The sequence below is a fragment of the Saccoglossus kowalevskii genome, chromosome 5, assembly GCF_978046115.1.
Source record: "Saccoglossus kowalevskii chromosome 5, keSacKowa6.1, whole genome shotgun sequence".
NCBI classification, from domain to species: domain Eukaryota; kingdom Metazoa; phylum Hemichordata; class Enteropneusta; family Harrimaniidae; genus Saccoglossus; species Saccoglossus kowalevskii.
Genome location: NC_140645.1, coordinates 14,482,449 through 14,495,941, shown reverse-complemented (window position 1 = coordinate 14,495,941; position 13,493 = coordinate 14,482,449). Strand labels below are relative to the sequence as shown.

Here is a 13,493-nt window from a genome sequence, read left to right as displayed (position 1 = left end):
GCTATGAAATAAAACGACTTGTATGTTATTCACTAAATAGTCCAGATCAGTTTTACTTTCATTTCAAAGCAGTTTTGAAAATTTTAAACTTGAAATTGCACTACTAGCGTCTGGTTCGCTCTTGCTCTGTCGTGCTCTCCTCGGCGTCCATTCATAAAACGCGCGAACAATGATTCACCCTTAATGGCGAGCTCATTTGCATATGAATACGTTTCTTTGTTAAAACGTCAACCCGCTCCTGAAAAGCTACGGCACGGATATCACATGAAAATCGCGTATTGTCTTCTAGCTCGCATTGGATTTATACAACAGAGTGGCGGCCATAACTTGGAGGAAAAATGATATCTCGGCAGGCTCTTAGGGTGTTTTTATTACTGATTGCAGGTAAGGGCTGATTGTAATACTACCCTGAAAGGCGCATGAAGGGGATACTGTCAACAAGCATAAGAAAATAACGCGTTTTATCTAGAGCGCGGACAACCCAACAAAAGGCGTGGGTTCACGTTACCGGGTTCTTGACCGCCGATAGTCGCTAACTGAAACAGTTATATTTTCGTGGCGTCGGCTATTTTCTCCCGAAATGATAATGGTCGTCACCGGTGACGATATTCAGATGCGTGATTCTGACATCATTGTTCCAGTAATGTCATGGCTGCCGGCGCGTGCTTGCAAGTAGCTTTATATTGATGCTACAGTAGCCACTTTTCAGTGAATGCCATTTATTTCAGCAGCTGCTGCTACATACACAGATCACCGATGTATATTTTGACGTGCTAGATTCAGTCTGGCGGGCATCGCCTCGTCTCGTCCCTTTGCTGATATATCAAAATCACTCGCGGATTTAAAAATTAGAAATACGACTTCAAGTCTCTTGATAAGATCGGATCGTCCATACTAGTCATCGACAAAATGACAACAATGCGTCAAGCCAATGAACTCACACGGGCTGCTTTTGATAGTGCTTACTGTAGTGTCTGTAAGCAGACAGTCCACGTGTACTGCCCCATACTACTAACAACTACTTAACTGGCCAGATTCATATTTTTTGTTATTATACTTAGAATGTGACTGTACCTGCATTTTATGAAAATCGCCCTTAGACAAGTCAGAGTCTCTCTATAGAGGGACTGTGGATAAGTTCCCGGCCCTGTTATGTAAGACCACAGGCTGTAGCACTAATCAAACTACATTTACCCGGGAATTGACGTTGAGAAAAAAATATGCTGGGAACAGCGTTGACTCGAAACTATGGCGCTGTATTGACAATGCATGGTGTATGATTAGTCATATTAACGGATTTGTCTATTTATCTTTTCATCGACACTGACTTTACGTATTGATTACAACGTTTAACATAACAAAAGATATTGATCAATAGTTCTAAACGGCCATTGTTTCCCGTTAGACCATACTAGTATATATGTACTGAACCTATTATTGAGACACGTGAATATAACGACCTGAATAAAAGACCCCCCCCCCATAACACGGCGAATGCCAGTGGAGACGACTGTCGGATTTTACGCACTTAATTTACATATATTTATATTTTGAAAACTACTTCAACATGATACTGGAATAAAATTAATTTTTAATATAATTAACTAAATATTCTGAACAATTGCAACATTATTCGCAAATCTGCGGTTGGTTTTCGATTCTACGTTCATTCATGGGTATTTGAAAGGACAAAGCTTAGTGAACAGTCTGCAAATAGAATATAGAGAAGGTTTTTTTTTTCCACAACACTTAAGGAGTGGTTCGACGGTATGACAAATAATACCTAGGAGCTTGCTCCCGAACGCAAACAGACTTTTATCGGAAATTGTACGATTGTAGCACGTGTGTGCTGAATTTGCCCCGTACCCTGTATATATAACAATAATAGCGATGGATCAGGCGGCCTGAGACCCCTTGTTTCTTGCCTAAAACACGAGGCTGTTTTGTATTAATTTCCCGAACTCGTGCTTACTCAGGCCCTGTGCATACTAGTATTTAACAGTAATTTATTTATCAATGCGCATGCGCGCTGCCTGAGTGGCCAACGTCAGTGTGTTAGCTTTCTAGTACGAGAGACAGCATGACTAGGGACGTGTTTTTTTGTAAATTACCTTCAGTAAATTACCGTATTTACGGGAGCGAACAACGGGTGAAATTGTTAAATGTATTCCAGAAAAATCGAAATTTGGTCATGGTTCAGAGGCACCGGGAGATGCGGGTTCTACATGACCAGCCGCACCATAACAACGATCAATTTGTGGTGTTCATCAACCGAAACAACTTTTTTCCGGTCTTGGACAATCGGAACACCTGTCTTAACGTACAGAGAGTGTGTGTGTAGTACTTGACATATAGGCACTGAAGAATATGAGTTAGCACACGTCACACTACCAGAAAAAAATCGCACTAAGTGCTAGGCGTGGGATTAATTTGAAATTAATTGGCAAATATTCATAACCATAGAATGTTGAATAGTATGCATAATTTTACGAGTACTTAGTTTCATAATGTATCGTTTGTTTTACTCTCATATTAAAAAAAATATATTGTGACGATCGGTAGGTGCTACAAAATGATCGTTGGACCAGTGCAAACGCATGACGTAATTGACCTATGACGCGCACGGAAACCAACAATATATGTACTGATCTGGCGGGCGATGCCCAGAAAGTAAAAAAAAAGGACAACGAACACCCCACTAATGATTCAAATTCATTGATGTAAAACGGAAACAATTCTATTTTTAGAATGTTAATTACTTTATAGAGCGTTCGTTATTGAATTTCACCAGGCTACAGACTCGGGAACGGTTTGTTCATATGTTATTTACACGTAATTTCACAGACGGTCGAACATAATAGGTACAGACACGGGGATAAAGCTAGGTACATACCCCCCACTGAGAAATGTGCTGTGACGTCATGGTGCAAAATGAAATACTGTAGAATACTTTATTTTCGCTTGGAATTAATTTTCGCTAAAGGAATGATTCAGTGAAAATAAAATCCAGCGAATACACCCTTTTCCTATATTTTACATTCAACTCGTCAAAAATCAGTGAAAATAAATTCCATACAAAGCACCAACAATTTCTTTTCAGCTGAAATAAATTCCAGCTAAAATAAAATACAGTACAAACAAAATGGAAAAGATAACGAGCAATTCACAAAGTGGAGGATACGAGTTCCGGGGCCTTCACTGTATCACGCGCATCTCCCGGACCAATAGCGCGTTACCGTAGTTTCACCAACGCGGCATGTGCATGTGCGACATACAGCCGAGAGGTAAACATGAAGCTTCATACGGGATATTCGTATTTCAACGAAATGCAGGATACATTTCCAGTGGCTCATAAAATTATAGGAGTCATAATCATTGCTAACCCCTTCAAACAAACAAAACAACAGTAATATAAACGGACAGTCATTAGATATTTTAACATCTTATTATACCCCATGTTATTACAGTACCGCAGTGCAAGTATGAGATACGAAAGCCATTCAAGGCTCATAGTCTCCAAAACTTCGATTTTAAATGAAGAATTTTCGAAATATCGACTATATACAACTATGTTCAGGTCGTATTTGTTACGCGTGGGGCCCAGTCCATCGGTCACCGGTGTAATTAATAAATATCATGATCATAGCAGAGGAAAGCAGGTTCGTTAGAAGCGCAGACTTACGCCTTTACAAATAGGAATAAAGAACTCTGCCCACTAGTCGTTTGTTACCATGGTGATTTTCACTCAAAGAAAAGTGGTCAAATTACGTGACTGTGGTATTGATATTCATTTGTCAAATGATGCAACTGAAGGGATACTGTGGTTTATAATGCAACCTACGATCACTTAAAACCGACACATTTTCGATACTATTTTTTTATTGAAGTGAAAACACGTGATCTGCTTATATGTATGCAAATGCATTAACTATTCGCTGGGTTTCAATTTCCCTATTTTCGCTAATAAGTGAATGCCGCTAAATTGAAGCACGTGGCGTAATAACGCTTAGTACATACACGATCTGATTATATCAACGTGAGCGCGCAAAATGACAATAGAACTCAATGTTTCGCTGGGAAATTTGCAAACTTAAAACCCTCAGTGAATATGCTCAAAATAATGAAATTAAATGACAGAATGAGAAAGGGTTTAGGTATCCTATTCGATCCACAAGGAATCGCTATCGAGATTGTCTATATAATGACCTATAAGTTTCCTTGCACGCGAAAACGAACAGAGAGTTAGACTTAGATTCATGAATTAATTGATGTCGAGCCAGTATTATTGCGGTGTCAGATAACTAAACTTTTTCTTGATCTCTGTCCCTATTATGATCAACTGATAATGTAATTGAACGCGTCATCTCTCTATTCTAGCTCAACATATAATACACTTGTTCCTGATCCATTTAGTCGGATGTTCTAGTTTGAGGTGAATCATACCGTCATCTGAAAATAAAACTAAACGTCACATCTGATTTTACCTTATTTAAAGCGCGGTGGTCGTCGCACAGCGCGTGTTCGAATTTCATGTAAATAAACAATGTATTTTAAACGCGTTGTATACGTCGCTATGAGTCCCATATCGAACAGGACGCGGCGTGACGACTGCCGCCCTTTAAATCAGATTGATAATAACATGATACATGATATTTCTTGTTTTTGAATTGCATTGCATTACCATTGTCTGACGCCACCCTGTAGTTTATCTACGCGAAAATGAGAGAGGGACATCGTCATATGCGGGAAAGACATAATTCTTCCCACGTACACTCGTTTTTATTGATAATTATTATAAATAATGTATTGTACACAGCCGTTCAACACGTTTTACATCACGAGGGATTGCAATTACTTTAAGTACTATGAGAAATGATGGCAACAATTTGGCAATGAAGTGTTGGCACAATCAAACAAAGATGTTGTCTATAATATCGAAATGTTTCACCAAGACCTAACAGGGAATTGGAAGTTGTGTCTGTTTGGTCCAGAATTGATAATAAATAAATGTGCAGGTGAAGCAAACATTTTGGTGGAAAACATTAAATCGTAGTATTATTGCGGATATTGTGTTTTCATGAGACCACGTCAGTGAAAAACATACGTCTAAACCAGAATGGGGTCAGTTAACTTATGACAACTTTGCTTGTAAATTAGACCTATAACGCAATACTGAAAACGACTATAGACACATGGCAATATATAATGTTAGTACTTGGTACCCACTGAAAAAAAACAAATAGCTGTCACATGCATATTAATAAAATGACCTCTCGACCTGTGACGTCACCATAATATGTAAACATTTCGAGCAGCGGCGTATTGCATACCTGCAAAGCGCACGGGCACGCGCAGAGAACTAGAACACAAACTTTTGGACGTGTGCGAAAAATGCACATTTTCGCACGAAGCACGGATTTAAACACTCACCCGTGACAGTGTACACATAGTCATCAGAGATTCGATTCTCTTAAAAGGATGCTTGTCGATAAGCACGCGTTCTGAACAATGTGTTCTACGCACTCGCGTTATATAGGTCTCACGGGCCCATTCTAAACACGACGACCACCGCCCTTCAAATAATTTAGACAGGAAACAACAAAGACGGTGGTTCACTTGTTTACTTGGCAACAGTGAACAGCGCTAGATTTTACTACCACCGACGTGGTTTAGGGTTGTGGCGGTTTGGGGGTTGCACCAGTATTTGGAAAACAAGTTTCGATGCGGAGGCTGTATTGAGATATTAGTTTATGTAAATATTTAGATTAACGCTAAAATAACTTCAATTGACGATGGATGTAATAAAATATCGCCGAAGATATTTATTAATGAACTTGAATCGCGCCATGATACGACAAATATGAATTATGTCTGTGCAAAGCAGATACATGTCTGTGATTCATCGCCACGAGGGAGGTATTTTCTAGTAATAATTGACCGCCATTCCTCTGGATTATAACATCGATGATTTGCATGTTTTCTCACGCAACGGAGAAGGTATCCGTACGATACTTTTATTTTAATCAGATGTTAATGATTGGTAAATTGGAAATTTAAAATCCATACTTTTCCCACCATATTTGGATGTAACATTTTGCACGAAATTGAAAATAGATGCAGATTTATTTTAATGAATATGACAAAAGTTGAACTTGACATTAAAATTGGGTCTGTCCATAGAAGAGTTTCAAGTTTATCAAGAAATCAAGTTTGAGGTACTAAATTTTGTTTTACTTGTTTAAAAAAAATAAAAAAATAATCGTTTGTATACAGTGCAGATTTACTGTAATATTTCTTCATTATACGATATGAATCGATGTAATAAAAATTTGACAACATCGCCATTACATTCTGAGGTGACACTTTGTTAATCTCTTTAAGCAAAATAAACACGTGTTAGAAACAAATGCAAAAGTGAAAACGAAATTTGTTTTACATATTCTGTTTATTTGCACTCAAAATACCGAATTTCTTCAATTTTACTTGTTGACAGATTACGGAGATTCACAAATACAATAAATATAATGTGCGTTTCACAATCAACAGTTTTAGTTGAATATCTATACAATTACTTTATTGTTAAAGCGGGAGAGTCGTCACCTGCGCACGCGCGAGAATCGAGTCCCAAGCGACGATAACAACACACGCTAAAACGCAAAGGCTCATGGATAGACCCTTGTTTGGAAAACATATGACGCATGCGCAGGTGACGACTCCCCCGCTTTAACCTTCAATCTTATGGTGTCTTATTCCAGCTAAGTGCTGACACATAATATAACATTTTAAATTCGACGACTAACAGACTAACATGCACGGTGTCATCATACACACATGTTTATATTCAAAGTCAATAATCTGTCTTCGTGCGAATCGGGATTAGATATTACTGTAAATCACGTTAAAATAGGTACAATGACATTTCACTCGCCTGACAGGGTCACGTGAGTTGCGCCCTCTGCGGTTCTTCAAACCTAACACACTGAGGTCTGATGCCGCTCTGCCGGCGAAGGCGCTACTCGCGCCTACATGTCAGGCTAGACATTTCAGCTAATACGACCTAAAGGACGGTGGTCGTCGCGCCGGACCCTGTTCGATATAGGACTCATAGCGACGTACACATCGCGTGTAAAATACATTGTTTACGTGAAATTCGAACACGCGCTGCGCGACGGACGACAACCGCCATTAATGCATACGTTAACAGAATCTTGACTTTGCTAATGGAGCAACTATCTGATTGTGAGAATACGCTTTGTTTTTTTTTAAATTAGCTGTATCTTGAATTCGCGAAATTACAGACTAGCTGAATTAGCTAAAGTAACATGTTTTAGTCTGTAATTAACTAAGCACATTTTATAAACTAAGACGTTGAATCTATGTGAATCTACTTGTACTTATTAGTCATACCATCTAAGTATATACCTTTGCTCAATTTTTCATTATATTTCTAATTAGATTCAGCACTTCAGTCAGATCACGGACCAGAGCCAAACACATGTTTTTGTAAAAACTTAATTTTGGCGTTGACGACATTATGTTCGTGCGCATGTTCACGTCCATCATGATGAAGCTCTTTTCGGGTCGCAATGATTCAACTAACAATGACGTCAGGGCTTAGTCAATATTTAAATTGATATCAGGCATTTGCCTGTAAAACTCTCCTGACCATCGAAGTTCAAAATCAATTCGATTTTGATTTTGGCAGCACACTTTCGATTCGAGCATTTCACGCATCATGGTATATGCAGTGAACGAAAAATCTGTTGGCGCACCAAGCGCTGATGAAAACTGCTTCGAAAATTTTATTTCGCGAACGTAAAGTACCTTATTTTCGCTTGAAATCTATTTTCGCTGAAGGAATGATGCAGTGAAAAAACATCCAGCGAATATATACCTTTTTTCTTTTTTTTTTACCTTCAACTCGTCAAAAATCAGTGAAAATAAATTCCATACAAAGCACCCAAAATGTCGGAAATTGTCTCACAGTATTCAAGATTCACTTGCTGATCAAGCGTGCATAATACCTTTCATGACTCAATTTACACTTGGTCTACGAGGATCAACTTTCATTAATTAAATCTAACCCGAGAAGTAGGGGGTTACCATGGAAACCATTCATTCTGCGTACGGGAAATTCACATTCATTGAGCTCCTGTATTCAGCATGACCACGAAACACAGCGATTGTTTATTGATTGTAATGACAGTTTTCGGCACGCCTACTTGGTGCCGAATGACAATATCGCTTCAATTAAACAGTACACAGAAGCTGAATTATTTTTGCTTACGGGCGTACATGTGCCCACAACTCAAAGTCTGCCCCTCGGCTAAAGTCGTTTTTCAAGACCAACTGGTCGTCACGGCACCACCAGTGTACAACTTTAGATATCTTGTATTTACTGGCACCATTACTTGTATTATTCATGATTCAGAATTGCTAGCCTACCTCATGGTCTTGTCACCAATGCGGCATAGGAACCTACCCAGCGTGACATTGAAAGAGCAGCCAGTCGGTCGAAATGATTGATTTTATTGGAATTACTCTTGTCAAACACATTGTACTATCGGCCAACAATACAGACCGCAACCCTGTTTGACACACGGTGCACAGTGTATTTGTGATAATAGCCAACAATGTAACACGTTAGTTCAATGCCACTGCACAAATAAACGTACCCTGTCAACTCCTACCAGTCCAGTGCACGTATATGCAATAATTCCGCCTCACTCCTGTGTAGTAGTGGTATACAATGGTGATACTCCTTATCAGTCCAGCGTGGTACTGCTCCATATTGGAGTCACTTCATTTCAGTCTAGTGTACCACTGGACCACAATGGAAACACTTCATGTCAGCCCAGTGTAGTACAGGTCCATAATGGATACACTCCATGTCAGTCCAGAGTAGTACTGCTCCATAATGGACACACTCCATGTCAGTCCAGTGTAGTACTGCTCCATAATAGAAACACTCCATGTCAGTCCAGTGTAGTACTGGTCCATAATGGAAACACTCCATGTCAGTCCAGTGTAGTACTGGTCCATAATGGAAACACTCCATGTCAGTCCACTGTAGTAATGGACCATAATGGAAACACTCCATGTCAGTCCACTGTAGTACTGGTCCATAATGGAGACACTCTATGTCAGTCCAGTGTAGTACTGGTCCATATTGGAAACACTCCATGTCAGTCCAGTGTAGTACTGGTCCATGTTGGAGACACTCATTGTCAGTCGAGTGTAATACTGGTCCATAATGGAGACACTCATTGTCAGTCAAGTGTAATACTGGTCCATAATGGAGACACTCATTGTCAGTCCACTGTAGTACTGGTCCATAATGGAAACACTCCATGTCAGTCCAGTGTAGTACTGGTCCATAATGGAAACACTCCATGTCAGTCCAGTATAGTACTGGTCCATAATGGAGACACTCATTGTCAGTCCAGTGTAGTACTGGTTCATATTGGAGTCCCTCCATGTCAGTCCAGTGTAGTACTGGTCCATAATGGAAAGACTTCATGTCAGTCCAGTGTAGTACAGGTCCATAATGGATACACTCCATGTCAGTCCAGAGTAGTACTGCTCCATAATGGACACACTCTATGTCAGTCCAGTGTAGTACTGCTCCATAATAGAAACACTCCATGTCAGTCCACTGTAGTACTGGTCCATAATGGATACATTCCATGTCAGTCCAGTGTAGTACTGGTCCATAATGGAAACAATCTATGTCAGTCCAGTGTAGTACTGGTCCATAATGGAAACACTCCATGTCAGTCCACTGTAGTACTGGACCATAATGGAAACACTCCATGTCAGTCCACTGTAGTACTGGTCCATAATGGATACATTCCATGTCAGTCCAGTGTAGTACTGGTCCATAATGGAAACAATCTATGTCAGTCCAGTGTAGTACTGGTCCATAATGGAAACACTCCATGTCAGTCCACTGTAGTACTGGACCATAATGGAAACACTCCATGTCAGTCCACTGTAGTACTGGACCATAATGGAAACACTCCATGTCAGTCCAGTGTAGTACTGGTACATAATGGAGACACTCTATGTCAGTCCAGTGTATTATTGGTACATAATGGAAACACTCAATGTCAGTTCTGTGTAGTACTGGTCTGTATTGGAAACACTCCATGTCAGCCCACTGTAGTACTGGTCCATAAAGGAAACACTCCATGTCGGCCAACTGTAGTACTGGTCCATAATGGAAACAATCTATGTCAGTCCAGTGTAGTACTGGTCCATAATGGAAACACTCCATGTCAGTCCAGTGTAGTACTGGTCAATAATGGATACACCCCATGTCAGTCCAGTATAGTACTGCTCCATAATGGACACACTTCATGTCAGTCCAGTGTAGTACTGCTCCATACTGGAAACACTCCATGTCAGTCCACTGTAGTACTGGTCCATAATGGAAACAGTCCATGTCAGTCCAGTGTAGTACTAGACAATAATGGAGACACTCTCTGTCAGTCCAGAGTAGTACTGGTCCATAATGGAGACACTCCGTGTCAGTACAGATTAGTACTGGTTCATAATGAAGACACTCCGTGTCAGTCCAGAGTAGTACTGGTTCATAATGGAGACACTCCATGATAGTCTAGTGTAGTACTGGTCCATAATGGAAGAACTCAATATCAGTCCAGTGTAATACTGGTCCATAATGGAGACATTCCATGTCAGTCCAGTGTAATACTGGTCCATAATGGAGACATTCCTTGTCAGTCCAGTGTAGTACGGTTCTATAATGGAGGTACTCCATATCAGTCTGGTGTAATACTGGACCATAATGGAAACACTCTATGTCAGTCCAGTGTAGTACTGGTCCATAATGGAAACACTCCATGTCAGTCCACTGTAGTACTGGACCATAATGGAAACACTCCATGTCAGTCCAGTGTAGTACTGGTCCATAATGGAGACACTCAATGTCAGTCCAGTGTACTACTGGTTCATATTGGAGTCCCTCCATGTCAGTCAAGTGTAGTACTGGTCTATATTGGAAACACTCCATGTCAGCCCACTGTAGTACTGGTCCATAATGGAAACACTCCATGTCGGTCCACTGTAGTATTGGTCCACAATGGAAATAACTCAATGTCAGTCCGGTGTAGTACTAGTCCGTATTGGAAACACTCCATATCAGTCCAGTGTAGTACTGGTCCATAATGGATACACCCCATGTCAGTCCGGTGTAGTACTGCTTCATAATGGACACACTCCATGTCAGTCCAGTGTAGTACTGCTCCATACTGGAAACACTCCATGTCAGTCCACTGTAGTACTGGTCCATAATGGAAACACTTCATGTCAGTCCACTGTAGTACTGGTCCATAATGGATACATTCCATGTCAGTCCAGTGTAGTACTGCCCCATAATGGAGACACTCCATGTCAGTTCAGTGTAGTACTGGTTCATAATGGAAACACTCTATGTCAGTCCAGTGTAATACTGGTCCATAATGTAAACATATACTCCATGTCAGTTCAGTGTAGTACTAGACCATAATGGAGACACTCCATGTCATCCCACTGTAGTACTGGTCCATAATGGAAACACTCGTTGTCAGTCCACTGTAGTACTGTTCTATAATGGAAACACTTCATGTCAGTCCATTGTAGTACTGGTCCATAATGGATACATTCCATGTCAGTCCAGTGTAGTACTGGTTCATAATGGAAACACTCTATGTCAGTCCAGTGTAATACTGGTCCATAATGGAAACATATACTCCATGTCAGTTCAGTGTAGTACTAGACCATAATGGAGACACTCCATGTCAGCCCACTGTAGTACTGGTCCATAATGGAAACACTCGTTGTCAGTCCACTGTAGTACTGTTCTATAATGGAAACACTTCATGTCAGTCCACTATAGTACTGGTCCATAATGGATACATTCCATGTCAGTCCAGTGTAGTACTGCCCCATAAAGGAAACACTCCATGTCGGCCCACTGTAGTACTGGTGCACAATGGAAATAACTCAATGTCAGTCCGGTGTAGTACTGGACCGTCATGGAAAGACTCCATGTCAGTCCAGTGTAGTACTGGTCAATAATGGATACACCCCATGTCAGTCCAGTGTACTACTGCTCCATAATGGACACACTCCATGTCAGTCCAGCGTAGTACTGCTCCATAATGGAAACACTCCATGTCAGTCCACTGTAGTACTGGTCCACAATGGCAACACTTGATGTCAGTCCACTGTAGTACTGTTCTATAATGGAAACACTTCATGTCAGTCCACTGTAGTACTGGTCCATAATGGATACATTCCATGTTAGTCCAGTGTAGTACTGCCCCATAATGGAGACACTCCATGTCAGTCCAGTGTAGTACTGGTTCATAATGGAAACACTCTATGTCAGTCCAGTGTAGTACTGGTCCATAATGGAAACAGTCCATGTCAGTCCAGTGTAGTACTGGTCCACAATGGAAATCACTCAATGTCAGTCCGGTGTAGTACTGGTCCGTAATGGAAACACTCCATGTCAGTCCAGTGTAGTACTGCTCCATAGTGGATACAACCCATGTCAGTCCAGTGTAGTATTGCCCCATAATGGAGACACTCCATGTCAGTCCAGTGTAGTACTGGTTCATAATGGAAACACTCTATATCAGGCCAGTGTAGTACTGGTCCATAATGGAAACAGTCCATGTCAGTCCAGTGTAGTACTAGACCATAATGGAGACACTCTCTGTCAGTCCAGAGTAGTACTGGTCCATAATGAAGACACTTCGTGTCAGTCCAGAGTAGTACTGGTTCATAATGGAGACACTCCATGATAGTCTAGTGTAGTACTGGTCTATAATGGAGGAACTCAATATCAGTCCAGTGTAATACTGGTCCATAATGGAGACACTCCATGTCAGTCCAGTGTAATACTGGTCCATAATGGAGACATTTCTTGTCAGTCCAGTGTAGTACGGTTCTATAATGGAGGCACTCCATATCAGTCTGGTGTAATACTGGACCATAATGGAAACACTCTATGTCAGTCCAGTGTAGTACTGGTCCATAATGGAAACACTCCATGTCAGTCCACTGTAGTACTGGACCATAATGGAAACACTCCATGTCAGTCCAGTGTAGTACTGGTCCATAATGGGGACACTCAATGTCAGTCCAGTGTAGTACTGGTTCATATTGGAGTCCCTCCATGTCAGTCAAGTGTAGTACTGGTTTATATTGGAAACACTCCATGTCAGCCCACTGTAGTACTGGTCCAAAATGGAAACACTCCATGTCGGTCCACTGTAGTATTGGTCCACAATGGAAATATCTCAATGTCAGTCCGGTGTAGTACTAGGCCGTATTGGAAACACTCCACATCAGTCTAGTGTAGTACTGGTCCATAATGGACACACTCCATGTCAGTCCAGTGTATTACTGCTCCATAATAGAAACACTCCATGTCAGTCCAGTGTAGTACTGGTCCATAATGGCTACACCCCATGTCAGTCCAGTGT

General features: G+C 40.8%; 1 protein-coding gene across 1 annotated transcript in view; it reads left to right on the top strand.

Moving 5' to 3' along the window:
- Positions 1–273: 273 nt before the first annotated feature.
- Positions 274–13,493, top strand: part of LOC102800836 (xaa-Pro aminopeptidase 1-like) — a 52,318-nt gene continuing 39,098 nt past the window's right edge. The window contains exon 1 of the mRNA XM_085499143.1: positions 274–384. Coding sequence (XP_085355269.1) covers positions 339–384 — 46 coding nt within the window. The 5' untranslated portion in view covers positions 274–338. The remainder of the gene's footprint in view (positions 385–13,493) is intronic.